The sequence below is a fragment of the Embiotoca jacksoni genome, unplaced genomic scaffold, assembly GCF_022577435.1.
Source record: "Embiotoca jacksoni isolate LCO1_2020_lvr unplaced genomic scaffold, fEmbJac1.0.p SCAF_1, whole genome shotgun sequence".
In the NCBI taxonomy this organism is placed as follows: domain Eukaryota; kingdom Metazoa; phylum Chordata; class Actinopteri; family Embiotocidae; genus Embiotoca; species Embiotoca jacksoni.
The window spans coordinates 23,883,921-23,900,571 of record NW_027185229.1 but is presented as its reverse complement, the minus strand read 5'-3'; the positions used below and the strand labels follow the sequence as shown (position 1 = coordinate 23,900,571).

At 40.2% G+C, this 16,651-nt stretch overlaps 1 protein-coding gene across 4 annotated transcripts in view; it reads left to right on the top strand.

Moving 5' to 3' along the window:
• Positions 1-13,203, top strand: part of LOC138197873 (metabotropic glutamate receptor 4-like) — a 174,148-nt gene extending 160,945 nt beyond the window's left edge. For all 4 annotated transcript variants that reach the window (XM_069148903.1, XM_069148894.1, XM_069148886.1 and 1 more), the window contains 2 exons: positions 7,911-8,157; positions 10,960-13,203. In XM_069148903.1, the coding sequence (XP_069005004.1) occupies positions 7,911-8,157; positions 10,960-11,009 (297 nt within the window). In that variant the 3' untranslated portion in view covers positions 11,010-13,203. The remainder of the gene's footprint in view (positions 1-7,910; positions 8,158-10,959) is intronic.
• Positions 13,204-16,651: the final 3,448 nt, after the last annotated feature.

The window sequence follows — 16,651 nt, the reverse complement described above, 5'->3', positions numbered from 1 at the left end:
CACAGTAGAACTGTGTAGATCCAGTTGAAAAGAGGTGTTTTGGCAGTGTAACAAAAGGGTCTCAGTGGCTACAAGAGAGGACCGTGGTAAGGGAAAAGCCTCATACTGGCATGGACACTATCAGCGGTGCCAGCATGGGTCTGACAGATGCAACAAATTAATCCTTACCTCCTCCCCTTTGGGATTAAACAAAACAATGTATCAAAGTGCTGGCCTGGAAAACTGGCTGTGATAGTTAGCTTTGCGGAAAAACATTCTTGAGAGACAGAGTGTGCATTGTGTCACACTAAGCATCCCGAAATAACTTCTATAGTCTACAGCAGTGCAGAAAATTTGCAAATGACTACAGCCAATTGTATTACATTAATAATGCAATATGTGACCAGCAGTACAATGACTTATTTCCATATGCTGCGTATTGTGTTAGCACCACAAAGTCCAAACCACTGTGAATCTACATATTGCCTCCTCTGACCCCATATATTCTCTGGCGTAAACACTAAAACTGCAAGCAATAGCATCTATATGTTGAAAACAATGAGAGGCCGGCTGAACTCACTAGATACCGCTCATTTTATGTTTCATTTACTGTAATATATTCAGGAAAATATACTGAAATGTCAGCTGTTGCCACTGTACATCCATTACACAGTAAAGAAAAAGCAATCCAATTGCTAAGCCCACATTATTTTTTAATGCAAGTGTTGCACATCTTAAGTCCCATGTCAACAACAGCCATGGGTATCAGCGGGTTCTTTGTTTAATCATTCCATCTCCTCTCTCTGAAGATGAAAGAGAATTATACAATCACAGAGAGATTGAACAGCTTTTTTGGAGGATGAGGTAATCCATTAGCTGGCACGGCTTTGAATAGTAAAATGGAAGTGGAAAAAAAAAATTCTTTGAAGGGTATATGAAGTCCTGCTTTGTGTTTCTTCTTCCTTAACTCAGAAGAATTTAATTTACAGACCCTAAAAAAAGAAGTCTCTCATCCGGGCTGAATGTTTCTTGCTCCAAATTATATAAGTCACTCATTAATTATTATTTCCTGTAGAGAACTGTACACATAATGACTCTGGGATAGTTTTACTTTTATCATTTGGAAAACTTCTGCCATTGCTCTAAGCTACGTTAAGGTAAAACACAAAATAGAACCCAAAATGGAAGTTTAGCTTCAGGGAAATGTCCTACATTTCTTTTCCTCATTTGAGAGAGAAAAGTCATATTTAATATATAACCAAAAGAGCCTTTCGAGTGGTGAGTCTGAACAACTTAATTTAACTCGCACTCTAAGATGGTTTACCTTTTTCAGACCATGCAGCACAATGTTACTTGAATATAGTGATGGCTTTAAAAAACTATCTTCCAAATACAAGGGCTGCAAATATTGATTTTAGCATGTAAATTACATGTATGCTCATGGTAACAAAGCCCTGTTGCAGCTTTAGGAATTATGATGAGCCATGTCAGGAGAAAGTATTGCAACATTAGTATTGAACTGCAAAGTGCTAAAATGGAGGAAGTCTGAGCAGATGTCAACAAAACACGGGAATATTAATTTCTTGTAACCGTGAACATTAAAGATGAACTGCACGCTAAATATTTTTGTCTTGTTGGGCGCAGCATCCCCTACACTAAGTAGTATCTCATGGCTAATTGTAGCCCCAGTTTGAAGCTCACGTGCGAACTGCGATGAACAGCACGGCTATGTTCAAACAAGCTGGTGCCACTGCAACAAGCGTACCGACGCAGTGACTTATCTCAAACGTTTCAAATTGTGTTGAGAAAGAGGCTGTGAGCTGGATTTGAAGGTGTAGTTATTCTTTAACGGAGTGGTTATTATTGTAACCATGGCGACAAAGGCCCATTACCTGAACAAGTTGTTTTAAGTTGAACCACATTCTTCCCGTGTCACGTTTGTGTCTGAACCATGACGCATTGTCAGACCATAAAACGGTTTTATTTACGTTTTATTTGGAGAACTTGTTCGCTGAACAGTCAAGGTTGGCAGATTTACTGGGCTTGACTTCATGTGAAAGGAAAGAAAACAACAACTGCGTGACTGATTCGCTGAGCTGTTACGTAAACAATGTTCTTATTTAAGGAATTAACATGTCAAAGCAAACACACCTCATAATCATCGTACTGTAAATGACAGGCCCCACAAAGCCTCACAGCCCACGTTGACACATCTTTCAGAGCAATTAAATGCTCCACTTCCTCCGGGTCTTGATTTACCTTATCTCGCCGCCTGTGCGCTCGTCACCAGTGTACAGGCCTCTGCCTCAGCACTACAGGCACAGTCATTTATTTGTCATCTGGTGCCAGGATAAATGTAACGAATGCCACGGGAGGCTTTCTCTATCATTCAAACGAGGACATCTGGTCTATCTATGGAGTGTCATCACCGAGCTTTATGCCAGCATCAGGAATAGATGTGACACCTGCTTACCTGGAGAAGTTGTCTAAATCAGCGGCTGTCTCAGAGACAGGGGCAGGAGGAGGGACGCCAGACAATAGCATGATTGGGAGAGAGGCTGCAGCACAATAGGCTTCGTTCAAATTCAATCAGCCCCCACAAAGAGGTCCTGCCATTACGGTGCATGAATGGACTGATGAATTGACTGGTGTTGTTTATTTCTCTATGAAGTCTCCATCACACTATTGGCACTGTCAACAAGACAATTAAAAAAAAAAGTGCTGTTGGTGCACTTGTCAGACAAAGAGTGGGAGTTCAACGAGACCGGAGTCAGGCACAAGTGTTCTTGTGACAGCGTTTGCTCGGTGATCATCCCTGCTACTTGTTGGTACTCCACCATTTCCCGGTCCTTTCTAGTTCTCTCTTTGTAAGATAAACAGTATTATTCACCGCAATGTCCCGCAGGCCCGGTAATAAATAATGAAGATTGATGCTGTGGCCAGAGGTAGCTTGAGCAACATCTTGATCTTCAGTGAGCTGTTGTTGCGTTCATTATGCCTACAGCACGCCGGCCCTCCGAGTCTTGGCTGTTGACATCCGGGCGATCCAATAATGGCTGAACAGGCAATAAAGCTAATCAAGTCCCAAGAATTGTGATCTTTATAAATGACATTCTAGCATGAAGCTATATTATTGTGTCCCCCAAGGCTTCTGTTTATTTATTGGCTTAATTAGAGTGCAATTATAGTGAATTCTCATGGAGCAAGCCCCTCTGCTGAATGTTCCCATTGCATGCTGTGAAATAACACAGTGGCTTAATGTAGAGTAGGAATTATGCAGTTTAAATGAATTTGATAGCTTGCATCCTGAAGCAGAAGCTCTCAAGAGTCCCCTGTTGAAAATAGAATCTGTTTACATTTATTAACCCTCAAATTAATCTTGCGTTATCCGTTATTATAGACTTCTCACTCAGTCATGCTGCATCCACTGACGGTAGCACAGCTCCTCTCGTATATATACTGACAGATCCCTGTGTTTTCTCCGCATCTAGTTCAGTCATTAATGCTGCCATGAGCTGATTTTTCTGTGCAAGTTGTTGCCACAGGCACGATCTGCTGCTGGCAGTGTGATGATAGGAGTGTGAGATATACAGCAACTCGCTTTCATGAGCTCCACTCGGCGAACGCTCAGGTGCCTTGCAATCAGCAGGAAACAAATTAATGGATTGAATACTGGATTTGGTCTGACACAGAAAACAGGACTCCATTTGTAAGCTAACACAGCTCTGCAAAGCAGCAGAAAGGGGATGAAGCTTTCTTCTCTAGTGGCACCTGCTATCTGATGAAATACCAGACAGAAACATATCGATTTGGAGTTAGGGGAAGACAATAAATTATTATTACGATATATGAACGGATGGTGGAATCGTACTCTGTCTAAATGTTTAATTTGTGTTTTTTAGATAGACCGATAAATCAGTAGAGCTGAGATTAGTTTAATGTTGATTGGTTGGTAAATAACAACAAACTTCAGCAGAGAAATGACACACACAAAAAAAAAAAATCTAAGTATTGTTTTTTTTTTCACGATGTAAAATATAGTCTGCTGGTTGTGCTAGTTAGTGTTTTACTTTTGTGAATGAGCACAGCATGCATAGTGTTAGTATAGTATACTGTGAATTAGTGAGGCGTTTGTAAGAGAAGACAGATAGTAATATTGAGTCAGTTGATCCTTTCAGTGTTATTCCGCATTAATATGTCACTTTGCATGTACTTTAAAAGAAAATCTATTTGTAAATATTTCTATTAGAACTGCAATCATGAATTGCCCCAATAGTAATTGACAAGTATTTTGATACTTGATTAAAGCAAGCAAGAAATGCTAAACTTTTGAGGAGAATTTGCCTCTTTTCTTTGTCGGCCATCATAGCAAATTTAACATTTTAGGCTTTCTGTTGGTTGTTGTTAGTTTTTAAAATTATTTTTTGGTCCAAAAAATGTATTGATTGTGAAAATGATGTGCAGATTAGTCAAAAATGTAAATAAAGATGAGTTGCAGCTTTGATAATATTGGAAAATATTCCTTTTATTATGACACTGAATTCAGATTTATTTTTTTTAGTCCACACTGGCCATCTTTCAGTGTACATTCAGTGACCAAAAGGATGGCTTTGAAGATGTCGTCATTGTTGAGTAAAAGGCAGCAGAGCACTTTCTTTCCTGTTTGTGTGAGTAACAGCTTGGGTTGAATAGTCCATCCCTAAGGCAGCATTGAACCGAGCCCCTAGGAGTTGACTGGTTAACACTCCCTGCAGCTGGGAGGGGACCGCTGCAGCTGTTCCTCCATCATACTGCCTCCATTCTTCCATTCTTCTCCCTGGCCAGCAGTCCCACATTGTGCCAGGGCTGGCTGAGATGAGATGCAGGCAGTTAGGAGGGAAAACACTGTGTAGAGTCACAAATAATGAAAATAAACAAGGTATTCAAGCAGAGGTCACGTCTGGGAAGCTGAATGTTACTCTGCTTTGATGAAAAAACAGCAGGGGTCTACTGTGGGAAAACACAACCAGTCAAAATAAAGAGATACGACTCGAAAGGTAGCATTGTATAAAATATTCACGATTAAAATCCTGTGCACGATGGGATTTATTCGCTGACTCAAATATCATGCTCACAAGAAACAACTGGTTCTCATTTGCTGACAAGTACGTGCTAAAATCATATATCTGACTATTTCAGTCAACTGTGGTTTAATTACAGTTGTAAATCAGTCCTCATTGTGGCCGAAGAATAATAATGCATTCTGCACTTTTTGCAGCCTTTCACTCGTTTCTCGTTTCCTCTGGGATTCACATCACTCTTGCCCACAGCAGTGTTTTATAATACAAATCCGCTGCCCTATCCTACAGAAAAAACAAGACGTGTGTAGGTCTTCAGGAAGTTATTTTTAAACATAAAGAAAGACAGTTTTTTTCAACTATTTAATAACTGCCCTTAAAAGGACAGAAACTAAAGATATGTCTTATTAAATACCTTTAAAATGGAAAAACAACAAGGTTATGCTTGAGACAGTGAGAGAAACTTAAGTGAAAACGACACAAAAATAGTTCGTTTTTTTTTCTCATAGCAACAGATACAGACAGGATACTTGAACAACTGCCTTCAGAGCAGGATTCAATTTGTTGCTTATTGATCAGTTTATACCAGAAATGACCAGTCAATTCATCAGAATCCATTTTGATAATTATTTGATTATTTGAAGCATTTTCATGCAGAAAGGCCACACATTTACTTCTTTAAGCTTTTCTAATTTGAGGATTTACTGTTGATACTTATCTGTTTTGACACTGCAAACTTAAAATCGAGTATCTTTGGTTTTCCGGCTGTCGGTCGGACCAAATAACCCCTTTAAAAAAGTCACCCTGCACTCTTGGAATCCGTCACTTATCTTCTGACACTTATAGACAAAACATCAAGTCGCTTCATTAATTATTAATGAAAATAATTGTTAATTTGAGTCCTAGATGAAATTTATATCAGAATTTAGTTTTGTTTTTGACACACAAGGAAGTGAGCAAGCAGTCAAAAACAACTCCAAGGTTCCTCACAGCAGTGCCGGTGGCCAAGACAATGCCATCCAGAGTAACTGTATGGTTAGATAGTGAGTTTCTGAGGGATTTAGAGCTGAATTCCAAGACTTAAGTTATATCTGAATTAAGAAATAGAAAAATAAAAAGGCCATCCATCCTTTATGCCTTTAAGACATGCTTGATGTTTGATTAACTGTTTTATTTCATCAGGCTTCAAAGATATAAATAGTTTGGTGGCATCTCTATATTAATGGAAACTTTTCTTAATAATATGGCATAAAAGGGAAGAATGTATAACATAAAAAGTATCGGTCCAAGTACAGAACCCTGTGGAACTCCATGATTAAATTTGAAATGAACAAATTGAAATCTATCTGATATAATTTAGATATGATTTAAATCAGCCTACTGTGGTTCCGTCATCCCAATGATACATCCCAGTATCTGTGAAAAAATGTTGTGATCAATGGTGTCAAATGCAGCACTGATATTTAGCAAGTACGGACACAAGTCCATAATCTGAGGCAATGAACTGATTGACAACTTTCAACAGTGCTGTTTTGTTCTAAATCCTGACTGAAAATCTTCTAACAAAATGTATTTCTCCACTTGGATAAATAGTGTTCTGTTTAGACAGTGCATTTACCTGCAGGGTAAAGCCCAATAATATAAATTGTTGTAAGCTCAAAGCAGACAGGAAGTAGAGGAACAGTAATAAACATCTGGTTATACATGATCTCAATCAGTTTTACATTCCCAAAAATGCTAGAAGAATTGAAAGAACAGGAGAAGCTCTTGTTATTCTAACTCAGGAGCTTTCACACATCAGTCCTACAACTGCTGACTTTGTTGTCACACCAGATAAATGATCCAAATTAGATTATTTTGTTGTGTTTAGTGGTTTATTTACAAGGGAGACCACATTAAAACAAAATGCCTCCTTCTAAGTTTGTTAAATTTATTCTATTAGTGTTCATATTGGATTTTATTTAGGCGCAACTTCCAGCGGTTAGTTGGCCCTTCTGTAGTTCTTTTCATTAGTTCGTGGTTATCAATCAGAAGTTTAAGATTTCTTCAAAATTGAATTACAAGCTTAAACAGTTTTTCAATTTGATGTGAAAATTACTGTAATATTAAGGTAACAAGCAATTAAAAGCAAAAAAAGAGTTTCTATAGAGGTATTAGGGAAAATAAATGTCTAATATGTTTTTGATACCTAAATGTTTAGCCTAAAGTTTTTCTGTGCTTCTTCCAGAAACTCTCCTTCTCAACCAGTCAAGAAAAAGTCTGGACGTACAAGTTAACGTCACAACATAGTGTGGCGTTATGCAATTCCACAAGCTTCTCTTCTTCTGTGGTGCATCCCTGTAGAGGACTCGTTAATTTGCTGCATCTTTGCAAACAATTAAAACAGAAATGCTCATTGTTGCACTCCCCCGTGATTCGGAGGATTTGACCATGTGTAAAATTTTCATGAGCTTGTTTCTTTTTTATGGCTCTGCTTGTTATGAGTCAAAATAAGACTCAGTCCACTGGTGTTATCAAAGCTGCGTTCAAGTTGATGTGATGACCATATTAAAACTGGCATCGTAGAAAATTAAACAAACAAAGTGGCCTTGGCTGATTGGGCACACGCACAGTAAAAGCAGATGAGATGGTGATTCAAAATTAGCTTTATCACATCACTTCTATTGAATAGTTTTGAAGCCTCTATTGTACACAGTAGAAACAACTTTAACAACAGCTTGGCCAACAAACGGGTCATAGAATGTTCAAATTAAAATGATACATAGCAGATGTCACTTGTATCAAACAGGCCGCTGCCCATACAGAAAATATCTGTAATGCCAAAATAGACTTGAGCTGTTTGTACTGAGCATGTTTGGTGTTTGTCTCTTGCAGATGTACATCCAAACAACCACGCTGACCATCTCTGTGAGCCTGAGTGCCTCGGTGTCCCTCGGGTTGCTCTACATGCCCAAGGTCTACGTGGTTCTCTTCCATCCTGAGCAGAACGTGCTCAAGCGCACACGCAGCCTCAAGGCCGTGGTTACCGCCGCCACCATGTCCAATAAGTTCAACCCCAAGGCGGGACTCAGACCCAACGGAGAAGCCAAGACCGAGCTGTGCGAGAGCCTCGAAACACAATGTAAGAACACAAATGCTAATGAGGACGCATTTGACTGAAAACCTAGTGGCTTTCTTTTTTTCTTTTCTTTTTATTCTCCCCCTGCAGGGATTCTTTGTCCTTCAGTGTCTATAAATCAAACAAATGGATAGGAAGCAGATGATAACAGAATTACTTAGAAACAGATGTGTAGCATGTTATTTAACACTTCGCTGAATCCACTAAATGTGCCACTGTTGTTCAACTGGTTGGGGGCACACAGTGGGTGGAGATTGTTTGTGAGGAAGCATTACAGGATTCTCAATTATGTGTGTGGGGAGGGTGAAGTCATGAAGGGATGGATTACAAAACACATTCTGCAGTTCCACAATGAGACTACAAGTTCAACTCGGTAAAACCTTACAATGTGACAGACATGGATTTTCTTTTTATCCACTGTGATTCTTGTTTCTTCTGATACTCATAACTCTCATTATTATATAATTTAATTTAGTGCCTGCACATGAAATTTGACATCTTAACACGTTCCACATATTAAATAGGTACATTCTACTTCTCTGTTTACACTCGCTCTGTAATGATTAATTATTTAGTTAATCAATTGGAAATGAACAGTTCTTACTTGTGTAAGATAGCAGTCTCTGGAAGCCACTGGCAGACAGCAGTGACTCATGGCTGATTGACAACTGCTTCCACCCAGAAAATATCAGCCACATAACACCCCATAACACAGGAAATTCTCACTTTAATTTTCACACAGATTAAACAAACATGACATGATGTTTTAATTAGTGAGCTTCCAAAGTTTCTTTTCTAGCTGTTTCCCCCTTTTTACAGTCTTTATGCGAAGCTAGGCTCACCGCCTGATGGCTGTATCCTTATATTCAGCGGACAGATATAGCGTAATATCAATATTCTCATCTAACTCTCTGTCTGAAGGTGAATAAGAATATTTCCAGAAATGTCAAACTCTTCCTTCAAGAGGGACAATTAAGAAAACAACAAATTGTCACATTGAAGAAATGGAGACCAAGAAATGTTTCACATTTTTGATTGAAAAAAGGCTAAAAACAATAACCAGCTATCACAACACTAGCTGATGTATTTTCTGTCGACCAGTCAATTGATCAATTCATCATTTTAGATGCAGTTTCATGTATTTATGCAAAACTTTCTTTGCTCTGATTGTGTGGAATTTCTCAATAAATAGATAATGTCTTTGTAATAAACTGCAGGCCAGAAATATTTCAAAAAATTTGAACGTGTTTTAAATCATTAATGAGAGAGGGGCTTCTATTTTACAACCGTTGCAAAGCGGTGCCAAGCGCAACACAAGTGTCTTCGGACTGACACGGCTGTCATTTTTCTGTCCAGCGCCGGTGCATTGTTGGCACACTGCCATCTCAACGCCACTGAAAGTCTGGCTTCTGGTCAATAACACAGTTAGTTTCCTGTTATTTTAAAGGGGCACGGACAATATGCTCGTACGTAGGTGAGTGTACAATGCGTGTACACTCACTCATGGGGACATGCAGCAGAACACGAACATGCCAGAGAATAAAAATACAAAGATTATTATTGCGGACATCAGCCTGTGCACGTGCAGATGTGTTTCCTCTGCAGAAAAGTGTTCTTTTCTCCTACTTGGCAAATCTGCTGATATAACGGCAAGCTGTCAAGGTGAAAGTGCACCTGGCTTTGAAAAGGAATGAGAGATGACTCTCTGATTTCATGTTACGCCCAAAACATCTATGATTAATCAAGGGACTAAGTACCTTCCCTTTGAACCAGCATGTCCGACTCTCCTCTCTGAAGCAGCTGAACCTCTCAGCGCGCGCCTCCTCCTAATCTCAATACCAATAAAAGTGTTTGGCACCACCGTACCAGTGACACACTGTGGATTTATACAAGTGAAGTAAATAACGACTTCAGCAATTGAGTCAGCAGAAATTACTCATGTGACGTCCAAAATGCTCTTCCTGTGCTCGCCTCGGGCAGGAAAAGGTTGTAATCGGTCACGTCCGTCAGCTGAGATGCATTCCCTCCATCTGGCCTGAACTTTGAAGAAAATCGAGCCTTTTGTCACACATTTTAAAGCTGGATTTTCTACCTTACGTTCAACACCAGCAGCAGTGAGAAATGTTTCCTTTCATAGAAGAATAAAAGAGCTGACACCGTATTTACTGTTGACACAAAAACAGAAAGAGCAGCATTAATTCCCTTCTTGCTTAAAGTTTCTGTAGAGGGTTAATCGGGCCTTTTGTCACAATAAGTGGCCAGAAGGCAAAGACGCAGAATTGATAGCCGGCAGCCATTTATCCTGACGGGGTTACCGTTTACAGGGGCTGCACTGTGCTTGGCTATTTGAATAAGCACCATTTGTCATTGTCATCGCCAGTGTGGATATATGGCTTGATGAAATTGAAAAATTCCTGTCTGCGCCAGCTCCCACAACTGCTGAGATCTGGTGGCGATATGTCAGGATTTATCTGCTCCACCTCAGCGAATCAGCTAACACGGTCTGGGGACACAACTGGAAAGTTGAGTCCTGATAGCTGCAGGAAAAATGGAGGCGGCGGTGGTCGCAGTAGGTAATACAGGCATCTACCGAGGGCAGAAATATGGACAGAGTTGAGGAATTTGGGGGAATTACCGGTGGTAAAGCTGCATACGAGTCGACAGCTGAACATACATCTTACACTTGTTACGCAAGGAAAACGCAGCTAAACAAAAACACCCACATCTCCGTTCCTGTCGCCAGTTGTAATACTTCACCTCAACTCCTTTTGATTCTCAATCTCCCCTTTCATTTTTCTCTTCCAGCATTCTCGACAAAGCAAACCTACATCAGCTACAGCAACCATGCAATCTAAGGGACAAAGGTTCTTATCACAATTCAGGATCCCAACCCTAGCAGAGAGAGAAAAAAAAACACATGCAGTGGAATTTCACATGGCTGGGAAATAAAAAAAAAAAAAACACGAAAGGATGCGTTATTGTGCGAGTGGAGATCAGAGAAGCATTGCCCAAAGACGTGACATGGTGTGGAGAGACCACAAAGAGGTGCAGGGATGGACAATACCGAGGACCAGGACAGATAACGGTACATTTTTAAGGTTCCATCTTTCGTTTGCCTCACGAGAATGCACAGAAAAAAAAGAAAAATGAAAAGTACTTGCATGGTGGAGGCCTGGAGACTGAAGGATGGAGCTTTTCTTTTGAGTGTTTCCATTTCAGCTATGCCCTCTTTCAAAGACCTCTCTCTTGAGTAGCGCGGACGGAAGCTGGACTCAAACCAAGAACAAGGTGTTGTCATTATTGTCTGCCAGTTTTGCGAACTATAATTAATCTTAAAATCCTCAAGGCATCACAAGGGATTAATCAACACCAAAAAGGCATGAAAACATGGATTTCTAAGAGGGGATTTTGTTTCTTTTTATTTCTACATATGTCCCGATCTCGTGAGTCAGACGACTGGGAACGATGATCATCTCGACGATGCAACAGATCTGTACCAGACTCCATGTGTTTTGTTTTTTGTTTTTTTTAAATTCTTTTATTTCTTCTTTCAGGAGTTCATACAAATGACTACACATATAAGATGGTCGATTTTGAGCATGCCAGTTTCAACATCCTGTGTTGTGTTGTTAAAAAAACCGAAAATAACAACAACAAAAAAAACAAAACCTTTGGAATGCGTTTAAACTCTGTTGCAGCGTTGTTAACAATTGTTTGGGCCCGAGCCTGTTGTATGTTAAAAACTGTTTTCAAATGGTGAAGGTCTAGTGAGTGATTGTTTATCTGTGCTTAAGTGAGGCCATGATTTGTATTACCAGCTAGCCTAAGGCTGCCACTGCCCTCCGCATACCTGTTTGTGCTTTCAAACAGCGGCTCGTGGTTAAAATAAACAGTGTTTTAGCCAGGAGACGTCCAGGACGACCCTCCCATCACTGCCACCAGCTATTCTCTTGGTCATACATATGTAGTGTGAGGGTAAATCTTGGCTGTACGGATCCATTGGAAGGGGAATTAAGATGAAGTATGCCCTTGAGTGGCTCATGCAATATGCCCTGATGGGGATATCCATAATGGACCAGCTACTTAGCAAATTCATTGCTGTACATGTCCTCCTCAGGCACCCTCATGATAAGGAGGAGGTGTCAGGAAGTTGTGAGTATTTTCAACAAATGAAAATCTAATTGCAAAACTATACAATATCTCTATCAATCACCCTGAGCTCGCTGAACAGATTAATAGTTGGCTTTGTGCAGTATAAAAGCCCCCTTATGTCTTAGGGAAAACATTGTGGGGTCATTTGTGTTGTGAATTCAATGCTGCTTTTTATGCCTCCCTCTGTATTACTTTCAACACCATTTGTGTTGCAGAATAAAATGTGAGTGCTGACCAAATTAAATGGCAAGTTAATGTATGTTATTAAATAGATTGATGACGTCTGCTTTATGTCCTGACATATCCTTAAAATTGGGGAAAATTTACAAAAAGATAACAGTGCCTGGCTATCTGACTATGTATTTGTAAAACCTCATGAAAAATAATGAAGTGTGTGAAGCATGTTTAGTTTTTTTTATACAAAATTTTATTTCTATTAAAAATGTTTTCAAACTTCAAAGTCCTTTTTTCAGGTTTGTGATAAAAAAATAAAAAAAAATTAAAAAAAAAATAATTCATTAATTTAATCGTTTTCGTTATAAAAAACAGCAAAAAAGATCCCCTGACAGGTTATTACTATCAATATTGTATTGCTGTATGTTGCCTGATTAAAAAGCAGAATGATACATCAGCAAGCTTACATCATCTTCAGCAAAATGATTGGCAGCGCCTCTGTGAGCATGTGTTTATTTTATTCCTGTTGTAAAGAAACAAACCAGATTAAAACCACATTTGTCTGGCCTTAAGAAAAAAAAGACAATGGCTGTCATCCTCTGAGTAATATGTTGCCACAATTGCTCTGATAATAACACTAGAAGGACAGAGGGTTGATGGAAGGAAACATAAAATTATTTCACACGAATGCTTCGCCTCTACTTGAATCCAAGGCCTCAGCATGCAGCGAGCTCTCTGCATTTATAATCTCCCTCACGCCTCCCTGTAATTGTGAGCCCACAACACAAAAGGATCAGAAATAACACTTTCTGCGTAGGACGGGTGTTAAATGCCAAAACTCATACGATAGTATGTCGTCCAAAATGTCATACAAAAGTCTTACGATAGTATGTCGTCTAAAATATGGAAAAAGAGTCATACTATAGCATGTCGTCCAAAATGTGAAAGAAGTCATACTGTAGCATGTCGTCCAAAAAGTGATAAAAAAGCCACACTATAGCATGTCGTCCAAAATGTGAAAAACAGTACCTACCCCTAACCCCTAACCCTGCAGATTTTGGTGGTAGTAGCAAATATTCAAACGAGAACTTTGAAGGCCGAAGTGGAGAAGGGTTTCATGTAAACAGCAGTTGAATTTATCGTCCAAAATGTGAAAAAAGTCATACTATATATAGCATTTCTTCCGAAATATGACACCAAAAAAAAGTCATACTATAGCATGTCGTCCAAAATATCATAAAAATGTCACAGTCAATGTCAATGTCAAGTCGGGGGAGAATGAGTTTTGAGTGTGTGCAGGCATAGTCAACGCTGTGTAGACAGTGAGTGGAGTCCAGGCTTAAATGTACGAGTGAATGAGGTGTGCAGAGTGGCTGAGTCCAGGGATGTGTGTGCTGAGTCCAGCGTGGCATTGTCAGGGAGTGTGAGCGGGGCAGATGGCGGACAGGTGGAGCCCAGAGTTTTCCAGAGGAGCAGGTGAGATGGAATGTGGGCCAGCCGGTTGCGAGAAACTTAGCGTCCAGTTCATGAGGATAGAGAGGGGTCTGGAGGATGTCTCTGAAATCCCGACGCCGGACTGGCAGGTTTGTGCCGGCAGGGGGCGGGGTCTGGATAGACCGAGGTGAGATCTCAGGGGAGTGTCGACCGGTAGCCTTCGTTGGCCGACGCGGGACAGTAGAGCAGTGTCGACCGGTGGTTTTGTTGACATACGCAGGACTTAGAGGTGAGCGTCTACTGGTGATCTCTGTGCATTCACGCAGGACTTCAGGTGAGTTTGTGTCTTGGCAGGAAGACAGGACAGGCGGACAGCTGGCACGCTCGCAGGTAAACTGATTCAGGCAGAGAACAGGCAGGAGTCAGAACCAGACCAGGAACAAAAAGAAAGCGAAACTTACAGCGAGCTGTGGAAGCGTCGTAGCGGGTGAGCTGACAGAACGAACTGAGCATAAGCATAAGGCAGTTTATTGTCAATGTAAAACAATACAACGCAATTTAGTTGGCAACTCATCAGTTCAGCAGCAGAACAAGGTTAAAGATGTATAAAAACAACTAGGCTAAAATAAGACATTACAGAGATAAAAGAAGACATTAATAAATATATGTCTTTTTTTTTTTTCATGTGACGTGTGACACAAAAAAAAGCACGAAATGACAACAACAAGAGGAAAGGAAACAAAAGGAAAATACACTGGGACAGATAAATAGGGATCCTGACAAAATATCATGAGTATGTTGTCCAGAATGTCATGAAAATGCCTTGGTATAGCATGTGGTCCAAAATGTCAGAAGAAATGTCATTTCTTGACACACTTCCTGCCGGCCGATCTGCTCTGTTCAAGATTGCCGCGGTCTCCAAGCAGCTTTCATCAGAAATAGCTGCCTAGCTGCCTAGTTGCCTATCTATAGTGGAGCAGCGCAGCGAGCCGCTTCTGGGACGCTTGTGAGATGGACCGCGGCGCAGCCGGTGGAATATGAAGCATTGATTTTAATGAAGGCGATTCACTCCGACAGCTGTGTCGGAAACGGAACGGGTTCGGAGACGGAAAATGTTGAAAAGTAGCTTTTAGGAACACCCACTAAAAACAGCTTGTTCTCAGAAGAGCTCCACTGAGAGGCTTCAGAGAGGTGGTGTAAAATGGTATTCAAATGCTTTTTGAAACTGAAAATCACAAACATATCTTCATGAGGATGTCAGGACTATAAATTATCCACTAGAAAGTGTACAATATGGGACCTTTAAGAAATCAACAAAATATGGGGGTATATGAAATAACCTGTGTTGTGATTTGGTGCTATATAAATAAAATTGAACGGAATTGAACGGAATTGAATTGAATTGAATTGAATTGAATTGAATTGAATTGAATTGGATATTACTGAAAAAAGTAAAGAGCGTGCTCATTCAATGTGAGAGCATGGGGAGACTTTTGAGAGAGAATATTCCAATATTTGATTGTGAAAACAAGAATTCATGCCCTCAAATTGCAAGAGCATGCTCTCGACGTATGGCAGTAATATATCCCCATAACAAAATCAACAACACAATGCATTTAGACGATAATGAATGTAAACAGAACTATTATTTTTTTTTTTTAACTATAAAGATAATGTTCAAATAATAATGAGCTACATTACTGAACAAAACAAGAGATAGGTGTAAGGAGTGCTTGAAGTAATGACTGCACCAGAATCTTGAGCTCATCAGTGTCTGAAACTAAGGACTTCCCTACAAACTGTGGAGGAGACAGGCAAGAATGTGATATGTCTGTAACAGCTGGCTTCTCCATGCTTCAGAGCATCCGACTCTGAAAGGCAGGAGTTTTAAGTAAACTTGAAGAATATTTAGGACAACTTGAGATGTCGTTGAGCAGCACAACGGATTCAGGAACAAATTAGAGTGGGCAGCCGTAATGACGTGCGGAGTTCAATGCAATCTGCTCAACTGTTATTGCGGACAGGGAGATACAAATGTTCAGACAGAGTTAGCTAATGACTTATATGAACGGGTGACACCACGTTCATGACGGAAGCTCGGACAACAAGATGGAGAAAAGAAAAGCTCTCCTGCTGAGCGCAGACCTCTCCTCACCGCTAGTGACAATGACATCAGCTTTAGATTAGCAGACTAAATCAATTGAAATGCTACTCCCACAGCAGAGTGAAATAGGAACACATAGGAAACCCATCACACGAGGACTTGATCGCAGTGCAGTTATTAATCCTTTCACATGTTCTTGAAATGGTCTCGACTCGCTTTCTGAAGGCAAGCGAACCATGTTAGAAGTCCCTAAAAAGCTTGTGTGCAAGAAAGCTCTGAAAAAGTCATTTAATTTGATTTCAATCATCAAAAACTAATTCATTTCATTAGCGGTTTAAACTGTATCTGCATGCAGTGGATGAGGCCTGAAGCGCCAATGCTGAAACCATCCTAGTGCAAGTATGAATAGCAGAGGAGATAAACTGTTTATCCACTTGGTGCAGTCCTTTCCCGTGTGCACCTGAAGATAATACAACACAACTGGTCTCGGGTGACAGAATGAGTGCAGGAGCACATTTGTCTAGAATTGAGCACCAATATACGGCAGGATGGAGAGAGGCGACGCACTGATGTTTTCTCTCTGGACCCCTGTGACTGAGCTCTCTCTCAGCTGCGCATCAATGCTATTCTATA